General features: G+C 42.0%; 1 protein-coding gene across 1 annotated transcript in view; it reads left to right on the forward strand.

Moving 5' to 3' along the window:
• Elovl4 (ELOVL fatty acid elongase 4) overlaps window positions 1-10996 on the forward strand; it is a 33225-nt gene extending 22229 nt beyond the window's left edge. The window contains exons 2-6 of the mRNA XM_090337727.1: window positions 269-456; window positions 1707-1787; window positions 4402-4573; window positions 6486-6613; window positions 10148-10996. Of these exons, the coding sequence (XP_090193853.1) occupies window positions 269-456; window positions 1707-1787; window positions 4402-4573; window positions 6486-6613; window positions 10148-10423 (845 nt within the window). The 3' untranslated portion in view covers window positions 10424-10996. The remainder of the gene's footprint in view (window positions 1-268; window positions 457-1706; window positions 1788-4401; window positions 4574-6485; window positions 6614-10147) is intronic.
• Window positions 10997-11263: the final 267 nt, after the last annotated feature.

Below are 11263 nucleotides of genomic sequence, written 5' to 3' on the forward strand. Positions count from 1 at the left end.
AAGCCTCCAGTACCCAGTCTCATGAACCTGTACTTTTAAGTGCCATTTATTTCTTGTGCTTTATTTCTTTTTGAGTTCTCTATAAAACATAGTGTACATGAGCAGACCAGAACGATTTTCAAAACAACTTGCGGAATGCAGGGTTGGGTCTTTGATTTATGTCACTGGCTGTTGTATTTGGCGGAAGTAGGATGTGAAGTTAACACACTCCTAGTCCTAACTTCTCCAGGCTTGGTTTCCTGAGCGTGCTGTGCTTTCCCTCCTGCAGATAAACGCGTGGAAGACTGGCCTCTGATGCAGTCACCCTGGCCCACCCTGAGCATCAGTACTCTCTATCTCCTGTTTGTGTGGCTGGGTCCAAAGTGGATGAAGGACAGGGAGCCATTCCAGATGCGCTTGGTGCTCGTTGTCTACAATTTCGGGATGGTTTTACTCAACCTCTTCATCTTCCGAGAGGTAGGTCTATGAAGGTGGTTGTGTAACACTTGTCCAGGGTCATTGTTGAATGGTCTTGCAGCCTTGGAAGCCCACGAAAACTGACCGCTCCATATGGACTATCTCAGGCTGTTAGTAGTAGAGTTTTAACTGAGACAGGTTTTTTCCTTGGTGCTTGGTACAGCACATCCTAAGCAGCCAAGCCCCTGCTGAGCAAGTGTGAGGTCCTGCGTTCAAACTTAAGTACTGTCCAAAAACAATTTTAAGCAATTATTTGCCAAAGATCCTAGTCTCAGGCTTGGGTAACTGATCTAAATATATAGAAGTAGATACCAATGTCAAGTTAAATCTTACGTACTTTTACTGCATTTCATGGGGGATCTAGAACTAGTTGTCATCGTGTCTTCTTTTATGTGTGTTGTTGTTTATTTAATAGTGGGTGTGGGACCCAGGGTCTCCAGCGTGTGAAGTAAGTTCCGACCCCACACACCTCAGAGGAGTCTACTCTCATACCGTTGTCCCCAGCTGTTGTGCTGAGTAGTTCAGAAAGAACATCTAAAGGCTAGTTTTGGCACAGCCTATTTTTTTCTTTACTGATATTTGAACTCAAGGTCTTGAGTTTGCTAAGCTGTGCTCTTACTTTTTGCTACTCAGTTGAGTCCCAAAGACTTTTCTAGGCTGGGAGTCTGGCCTAGGGTATAGTGCTTCCCCAGCATGCATGAAGACCAGGGTTTGATTCCCTCGGTACCACATCCATAGGAAAAGCCAGAAGTGGTGCTGTGGCTCAAGTTGTAGACCGCTTAGCTTTGAGAAAGCCCAAGGACAGTGCTCAGGTCCTGAGTTCAAGCCCCAGGATTGGCAAGAAAGGGAAAAAGTCAAAATAACAAATAAATGTTTAATGAATTTTGAAAAATTTATTTTAAAAGAGGATACTATTTTAAAAATAAGTTGAGGCCGGGCACAGTGGCTCACACCTGTAATCCTAGCTATTCAGGAGGCTGAGATCTGAAGGTCAAGGTTCAAAGCCAGCTCGAGCACAAAAGGACCTCAGTTTCTTATCTCCAGTTAAGTTCTAGAAAACGGGAAGTGGGGCTTGGCTCAAGGGTAGAGTGTAGCCTTGAGCTGAAGAGCTCAGGGACAGAGCGCAGGCCAGGTTCAAGCTCCATGACCCACAGAAAAAAAAATCAATGATAATTTGAGAAATTGTTTATCAAGTTGGATGTATTTAATCTATAACTGATAAAACTTTCACTATTATTCCTTTCTTGCAGTTGTTCATGGGATCATATAATGCAGGCTACAGCTATATTTGCCAGACTGTAGACTATTCCAATAATGTTAATGAAGTCAGAGTAAGTAATCATCTTAATAATTTAAAAAATAATGTACAGAGGGTACTGTGACATAAGTCATTAGGACAATACCACCCTTTCCCTCACTCTTTCTCAATAATTATTTTAATTAAATAAGTAAAAATTATACTTAGCTGTTTGGAGTCAATACAGTGCTGGCTATTCTTGTTTTTCTTGATCTCTCTTTGTCCTCAGTCTCTCTAGCTCTATCTCTGTCTCTCTCTCTCTCTCTCTCTCTGAAAACCTGCTATCATACCTCCAATATATCCTTTTATTTGGCAGTATGAGAGTAACTATATAATGGATTAATACTATGTGTACTTTCCATGTTTTATGCAAAAATACTGTTTTATTTTTGTTGTTTGGAGTCAATAATAGAAAAATCAGAAAGAGAATTTAACTCATTTGATAAGGAAAATCTGAGAAAAACATGTTATGAACCAGATATCTAAGAAATTAAACACAGTGCTTTGTGTAGGTATAAACTTGGTCTTTATTACATTTGTAGAAAAGTTGTTAGTAACATAATGTTTTAGACTGTTTAGTAATGTGATGTTTTAAATTACCACGCAGTGTGTTATTAGGTGGGTACCAATGGCTCATGGGGTAATCCAAACTACTCAGGAGGCTGAGATCTGAGGATCCCTGTTTGAGGCCAGCGTGGGCAGACAAATTTGAGAGATTCTTGTCTCTAATCCAGAAGTGAGGCTATGGCCCAAGCACCAGCCTATAGAGAAAAGCTAAGGGGTAATGCCTAGATCTTGAATTCAAGCTCGGTATCAGCACAGACAAAATAAAACAAAAAACAAAGTAAAACAAGGATAATGTAGTTTGCAAACTAGGTGAATCATTTATCATTATCAATGAAGAATGGCTTAGAGGCATAAGTGGAGGAAAATTCCAAGAAGACGTTGTCTATCCTAGAATTTTCTGTGCCAAAATGATTGTAGTTACCTTAAAAGTATTAACATAATAATGAATATTAAGTGTAGGGTCCATGCACAGAAACTTATTTAAAGCCTATTTCCAACCAATTATTTGTAAGACTGTGTTCAAGAAAATTCAGGAAATGACTCTCAGTTAATAAGCAGAAGACTTGGAGCTCAGGGCCTGAGTACTGTCCTTAGACTTTTTCAGGGCTAGAGTCTACCACTTCCAGCTTTTTCTCTGTGTATGTGGTACTGAGGAATCGAACCCGGGTCTTTGTGCATGCTAGGCAAGCACTCTACCACTAGGCATGCACTCTGCCACTAGGCCAAACTCCTGGCCCTCTCTCTGTTTTAAAATTCTAGTTTGCGGGGAATACTTGTTGGATTTTATGGACTGTGGAGTTACTTGATTCCAGGTTTGAAAATAAAGCCAGTTAAGACCTTTAAATTGGAACAAGGGTCCCCTTTTCCAACACCAAAACAAAAAACAGCAACACCCCCCCTCCCCCAGACATACAACAGAACTCATGACATCACTAAATGGAGCTATGAAGTGAGGGTGTCTTTCAGTTCTGATATACCAGTACCTGTCAGTGTTAGGAGAGTGAAACTGCAACACCCCTAACACACAGAGCTTTATAAATAGATAGCAGTTAAGTATCCCCTTATTGGCTATTTTTACATATAATGCTTATGGAAAGTACTTTATATAAAAGCAGCAACTTTCAGTTACTGTTAAAAATAAGATCATTCATCTGATCTACTTGTCCTGACCACTTCTTTGGAGGAGGTCACCTCATGCAGATCCTCCTTCCCTGCACCTAAGGTAATCTTTCTGCACCATCTGGTGTCTTAATTAGGGTCTGGGAAAAGAAAAGACTTGCTCCCTGTAAGCAGGATTATATGAATGACCTAGAGAACATTGTTTTGTTCGTCTGTCCGATAGTTTTAATGACTTTTCTTTTCTTTCTGTTTCTTTGTTCTTTCTCTCTTTCTCTCTCCCTCTCACCCCCTTTCTTTCTTCTTTTTTTTTTGGCCAGTCCTGGGCTTGAGGGCCTGAGCACTGTCCTTGGACTTTGTCAAGGCTAGAGCTCTACCACTTGAGCATCAGCACGATTTCTGGCTTTTTCTATGTATGTAGTACCAAGGAATCGAATCTGGGTCTTTGTGCATGCTAGGCAAGCACTCTACCACTAGGCTAAACTCCTGCCCCCAGCTTTAATTACTTTTTTTAAAAAAAATTATTTGCTGCAAAATGCCATGATAGGACCCACAGATAAACAATAATAGAGACCAGTTGTTATCTAAAAGGCTATAGCTTTATCTGAGGCTTAGCAGGGGCTGTGCACCCATGCTTGAAATGTCTTTACAAAATAGACATGTAAATTTCTCTGCCGGGTCGAAAAGCTCAGCAACTTAGTGTCTTTGCAAGTGTGTGCCCACCTGTGTCTGCAGATCTCTAGCTTACTGGCGCTGCAGAGAGCATGTTGATTCTCTTCTGTTACAGATGCCGTGGCATCAGCCCTACTCATGCCAGCAAAAAAAAAAAAAAAAGAAAGAAAAAGAAAAGATTTGATGTCTTGTACACTTTGCTGTGTAATGTACCTTGGACTTATTAATACTGGGGAGAAGCGGCAATAATATAATTTGTGGTGTCTCTAACATCCTTCCTGTCTTCTTTGCAGATAGCCGCTGCCTTATGGTGGTATTTTGTGTCTAAAGGAGTGGAGTATTTGGACACAGTATTTTTTATCCTGAGGAAGAAAAACAACCAAGTTTCCTTTCTTCACGTGTATCACCACTGCACCATGTTCACACTGTGGTGGATTGGAATTAAGTGGGTTGCAGGGGGTCAAGGTGAGGCAGGCATTGCCCCTGTCCAACTGTGCAAGCGGGTTGGATAGAAGAAGAGCACGGGCGGTAATCCCAACTACTCCGAGGGCTAGGACAGGCTAGGCTAGTCCACGAGACTCCAGGTAACTAGCAAAAAGCCAGGGTGGAAGGATGGCTGAAGTGGTAGGGAGCCTGCCTCCAGCGATCAGCCTGGAGTTTGTATGGTATGTTGTTGACCTGGAGCTTGCTTTTAAGGTGAATCATTTACATTCAGTCTTTTTAGAAAAGCTTCACTGAATAAAGTCAGTTAAAACCTCTAACCACTAAACACTCACTCAGAATGGAGCATAAACCAATGTAAAACTCATGCAGTGAGGGAGAGCAGTTAGTAGTTCTGATCCAAACCACACCTGCCTGTAGAATCTCCACAGTCCTGGCCAGAGTGGCCCAGGCTCCCACTTGCCTCCAGCCCTGCCGGCAGTCACCTTCTCAGGCCTGGCTCATGTCTGGAGGTCAAGTATGGTGCACACTGAGCTGCCTCTGGTGAGGGCTTGGGTTCAAGTCGTCTTGGAGAATGTGTTTCCATTGATTTGGCACTTGACAGCATAGGTGATTTGCACTTAAAAATTATTACCAGAGGCTTGGTACAAGATCATACACAGTTAGAGCCATTCTGAGTATAAAAGACATTTATTTGTAACTCCAAACTGACCCTTCATATCACTTCATGACAAGAGTCATTAATGCAGATATACTTGGATTTGATTAATTAGACTGGACAGAAAGGATAATATTGATTTCAACTAACTGGCATATCTCTGTATATAGGTGTATACTAAATAGAATATTTAGAGTGTGTGCTGCTGTTGCATTCAAAGCTATAGAAATCCAAGAAATGAGTAGCATTTTGTCATTGGTATGCATAGTGACCCATCTAACAGCAGTAATGGAATATTTTAAAATCTCGATATGCTATAACCTATTCAAGCCAGTACTCAGGGCCTCAGCACTGAGTGTAAGGCCTGGGTGCTCAAAGCTGATGCTATCCTATTTGAGCCACAATTCCAGTTCTGGCTTTTTGGTGGTCAATCAGAAATGAGTCTCATGTACTTTTCTGCTTAGGCTGACTTTGAATTGTCACCCTTAGATTTCAGTCTTCTGAGTAGCTAGGACTACAGGAATGAGTCACTCGTGTCTGGCATTGTACTGTAACTTTTTCCCTGAACAATATTATAACTAGAAGCAGTAAAGTAGGCATGTTTCTATATTAAAGCTTACTTAAGCTTACTGATATACTCCATTTGGGAATTTACCATTTTGAAAGTTGTTTGCACTTGAAAAATATACTTTTTGTTTTTTCTTGGGGTGGGGCAGGGAAGTTTCTTGTCCGTGAGCTTTGTTGCTCAAGGCTGGCTCTTTGCCACTTGAGGCCTATCTTTACTTTGTTTTTTGGTCATTAGTTGGAGCTAAGAGTCTCACAGACCTTCCAGCCTAGTCTGACTCTGAACGACAGTCCTTAAGATCTAAGTCTTCTGATTAGCTGAGAGATATGACCCCCATTGCCTGGCTTGCTTTTTTTTCTTCCTGCCCATCCTGAAGCTTGACCTTGGGGCCTGGGCACTGCCCTTGAGCTTTCTCAAGGCTAGCCCTCTACCACTTGAGCCATAGCACCAGTTCTGGCTTTTCTGTATATGTGGTACTGAGGAATCAAACCCAAGACTTCATGCTTGCTAGGCAAACACTCTACCCTCATGTTACTTTTTATGGTAGAAATTTCAACTCTAAACTTCAGAGAAGCGGGATCCCGCTTAATTAGAGAGGATTTTTTTTGGTCTGTACTCAAGATTAAACGTCAGAAAATAAAGCGAGTTGCTTTATTTTTTCCCCTGAAATCTTATGAGCTACTGACATTTTGCACGTGTTTCTTTCTCTGAAGCATTTTTTGGGGCCCAGATGAACTCCTTCATCCACGTGATCATGTACTCGTACTACGGGCTCACGGCCCTCGGCCCCTGGATCCAGAAGTACCTGTGGTGGAAGCGGTACCTCACCATGCTGCAGCTGGTGCGTTCCTGGCTCCTTCTCCTTTCCTCCCATGCAGGATGGCTACATTGTGGGGCACTCTGTGATCAGAAGGCTGGATGGCCTAAAATGCATTTCCTACATGTGGCTTTAGTGGTTATGGTAACCTGATCAAAAATCTATACCCAGCACTTTCCCTTTAGGAGACACAGTTGTTAAAATACCTATAGAAGAGCCCTGAGTTTGGCTTAGTGGTAGAGAGCTTGCCTAGCATGCAGGAAGACCTGGGTTTGATTCCTCGGTACTACTACATACAAAGAAAAAAAGCCAGAAATGATGCTGAGGCTCAAGTGGTAGAGCTCTAGGCTTGAGAAAGTCCAAGGACAGTGCTCAGGCCCTGAGTTCAAGGCCTAGGACTGGCAAATAAAATAAATGCCTATAAAAGCAAATGGCTCACACTTGTAATCATAACTACTCAGGAGGCTGAGATCTGAGGATCTCTGTTTGAAGTCAGCCCATAGAAAATTCCATGAGAGGGGCCGGGAATTTGGTCTAGTGGTAGAGTGCTCGCCTAGAGTAGCAGTTCTACAGAGAGGACATGGCAGAAGAAGATCTGTAAGCACAGTCTTATTTTCTTTTATTGTCCAAAATACTTAAAATTCTTGAGCCTCCCAGAAATTGGAAGCTTAAATAAAGCAACTCCAGTTTCAAAAAAAAAAAGACTTGGGTTCAATTCCTCAGTACCACATTCATAGAAAAGCCAGAAGTGGTGGTGTGGCTCAAGTGGTTGAATGCTAGCCTTGAGAGGAAAAAAGCCCAAAGACAGTGCTCAGGCCCTGAGTTCAAGCCCCAGGACTGGCTGGAAAAGGACAAAAAGAAAATTCTATGAGACTTTTATCCCTAATTAATCACAAAAAGCCAGAAATGGAGCTCTGGCTCAGATGGTAGAACACTAGCATTGAGCATAAAAGCGAAGGGACAGTGCCCAGGCCAGAGTTCAAGTCACAGCACTGGGTAGAAAATAAAACAAAACAACCAAAGAATGGGTGGTTAGTGGTGAGGATAAGGCTTAGTGGTAAAACCCTTGCCTTGCAAGTGCAAGGCCCTGACTTCAATCCCTAGTACTATAAATAAATAAGTCAGTAAGTAAAAAAATAATTTAAAAAATAATTGGTTAAAAATCAAAGCACAGGCCGGGAGTTTGGCCTAGTGGTCAAAATGCGTGCCTAGCATGCATGAATACCCGGGTTCGATTCCTCGGTACCACATACATAGAAAAAAGCCGGAAGTGGTGCTGAGGCTCAAGTGGTAGAGCTCTAGCCTTGAGAAAGTCCAAGGACAGTGCTCAGGCCCTGAGCTCAAGCCCAGGACTGGCAAAAAAAAAAAAAATCAAAGCACAACAGTAAATGTATAGATTCACATGTGACTAGAAAAAAATAGCATTTTTTGTGATTTTTTTTTCCCCTGTTGATACTGAGGTCTGAATCCAGAAGAGGATTCTTTTCATTGGCTTTTCCACACAAGGCTGGCACTGTACCACTGGAGAAGCTCATGCCTCCACTTCAAGCTTTTTAGTGGTTGGTGAAAGAAAAGTTCTGCAGATTTTCCCACCTGATCTGGCTTGGAACCAGAATCTGCAGATCTCACCCTCTGGGGTAGCTAGCATTAAAGGTGTAAGCCACAGCTTGAGTGATTTTTTTTTTTAATTAAAATTTGTCTCTTTCTTTATCTTGTCCTTGCTTACGTTTTCTGGGGGTTTATTCCCTTTTTTACTTCCATAAACTTAGAATGTAAAGTTGAGAAGACGGACTTAATAAAGGAAGGCATTAGGGACAGAGAACCCCTTTTAATTCTCCACACTGTATTTAAGAGCAGAGCCAGCCATTTTCAAATGCTGTGTTCAGGCCAGACAGTTTGAGCAGCTACTCCTGTCACTCCACGAGCTGGGCTCTGGCCAGCACTCCAAGCTTTGGAATTTGTTATAATTTGCCATACTCATAGTGTGTACACAGTTTTTATCAGTGGAATCACATGTGGAAATACCCATCTCTGCCTAATGTTGCTAAACACCTGCCTAACCAAACAGGAAACACAGCTTTCAGGGCCAGAGCTTAGGATTCACTTGTCATGAAATGCCCAGGGCGCTTCCTCCAGCCCTGTGTCAGCTGTTTGCACTGCATGTGTCATTCCTTTCTCTCAACTGTTAGCAGGTGCCCCTCAGGCAGTGGAGGGCCACAGCTCACCTGGCTCCTTCCATCCTGTGCACACCCTTTGTCAGGGTGGGTGCTAAGGACCATTGTGAAACTACAAGTTCTGAAAATCTGGAAGGTTGCCATGGGAATTGTAAAACTGCTCCATACAAATTTCTCACTTATGTAGAATATATTATTTTAATAATATTTGGTGTAACATTCAGATTTGCTAATGTTATCCTGGAGAAAGAACTCATAATGACCAATTCCAAATTGGATATTGAATCTGTCTAAGCCAGAAGTTCTCAGAACAGTTGATTACTTGCATATACCATAAACTTTTCTATCATCACCATCATCAGCATCAGCATCATTTGGTACTGAAGTTTGAACTCAGAGCCTAAACTCTTATTTGGCTTTTAAAAGCTCAAGGCTGGCACTTTGCCACTTCTGGCTTTTTGCTGGTTAATTGGCCATAAGAGTAGGTAGGCTTCAAATCTTGACCCTCCAAACTCTCAGCCTCCTGAGTAGTCAGGATTGCAGGTGGAAGCCATCGAGTGCCTGGCTTTCAGACTTTGAAGTTCTTAATATCAGAAACCATTGACTTACGGATACTTCACAATTTAGAGTTCTTATTTTGAGCATCTTAGTTTTGGGTTTTCTTAAAACTGAAAATGGTTTTTTACCCTTATTTTCAAATCCCTGCAAGTTGTAGGCAAAATATTAGTTTTCAAAGAACTGTTCATTTAAATGCAAATTTCCCTGTGTACTATCTGTATGAAGCAAGAAATGGGCATTTTGGTAAGTTCATTTTGTGTGTGTGTGTGTGTGTGTGTGTGTGTGTGTGTGTGTGTGTGTGTGTGTGTGTGTGTGTGTGTACTTGCTTGGTGACAGTTTGGTAGGAAAGAAGTCAGTCTGAAATGTAGGAAGAAGGAAAAATAAGGAAGACCTTTAGTATTACTGCTTTTCTTTTCTAAGCCATTGATAGCACTAGACAGCAATATTTACCATATGTTTAGAGACTATGGGGCATGGAGGTCCATCAGTGAGCATGACAGAGGCCTGCCTTCCAGAGTTAAGGGTCAGTGGAAAGACAGTGCAGATCCAGGAAGGACAGCCTGAGAGAGCTAGACTTCTGTTATAAAACTCAATCTCTGTGCTCAGGGGACTGACACACACACACACACACACATACAGGGGTTTATTGGGAAGGCCTTGCTGTGCAGATGGCATGCAAGTTGTGACCTGAATGAGACGGAACCAGAGTGGCATCACACCTTTCAAGCACATGCCCATAAATGGGGCTGTGTTAGTCCATAGAAGGTTCTGGTGCTACCTGTTAGATGAGTGCTGTTCATCCAGTCCTGTTGCCTTTTTCTTCCAGGTCCAGTTCCATGTGACCATTGGCCACACCGCACTGTCCCTGTACACTGACTGCCCCTTTCCCAAGTGGATGCACTGGGCTCTGATTGCCTACGCGATCAGCTTCATATTCCTCTTCCTCAACTTCTACGTTCGGACGTACAATGAACCCAAGAAAGCCAAACATGGAAAAGCAGCCACAAATGGTATTGCCACCAATGGCGTGAGCAAAGCAGAAAAGCAGCTAGTGTTAGAAAACGGCAAAAGCCAGAGAAATGGAAAGGCAAAAGGAGAGTAAATTGAATGGGGCCTTAACTGTGCTTAGCAGTGAGAAAACTCCTATGTCACACACAATTTCAGGGACATCAGAAGCAGAGGGTTTAGGGTGGGGAGCAAAGGCATGTGTGCTATGTGTTCTAGAAACCTTTAGACTGAGTAAAGTGTTCCATACAATACCCAGATGTTTTATTTATAAAGTTTTTATTTGAGACCTTTTTTTTATTAGCCTTGATGTTATCCACACCAAAGCAGTCACGCTGTGGCTCTAGATGCCCCCGTCACATCCGCTCGTCGGATGGGTGACTTCATGTGTCTCGCATTCACTCATTCTTCAGTCTGGATTTTTAGATGATCACAGAAACACGATCTTTACGAATTCTTTCTTTTTTAAGCTAAATCCCCAATTGTACCTACTAATTAAAACCAGTTACCTTCCATTGTCTTGCCCAAAGATGGAAATGTGGATGGCAACATTCTGAATTTGTGCATTTGAATTTGTTTTCTTGTCCATGATGGTCTGCTCTCTCCACCTCGATAGTTACAAGATATCCTTTTGGTTGTAATTAAATTTTTAAAAATCCGCTGATCTCTGTAGGCTTGATGATGATGATGGTGTTGGTGAAAAAATAGGAAAGAACAGGAAAATTCCTTCCTGGTGACCTGCAGGTCACCAGACGCGTGGCACAAATCATTGTGGGAAACATTTTTTTTTCTTTTTGATGAAAAGGCAGCCTTTGAATACTCCTATCATTAGCAAAAATCTATTATGGAAGTTAAGATTATTGTCTGATTGAAACATGAAACAACTCACATCTTACTAGTGACATCATAAGATAGTTACACTCATGTACAGTTAGGA

The sequence above is a fragment of the Megascapheus bottae genome, chromosome 8, assembly GCF_031878675.1.
Source record: "Megascapheus bottae isolate mThoBot1 chromosome 8, mThoBot2.hap1, whole genome shotgun sequence".
Taxonomy (NCBI): domain Eukaryota; kingdom Metazoa; phylum Chordata; class Mammalia; order Rodentia; family Geomyidae; genus Megascapheus; species Megascapheus bottae.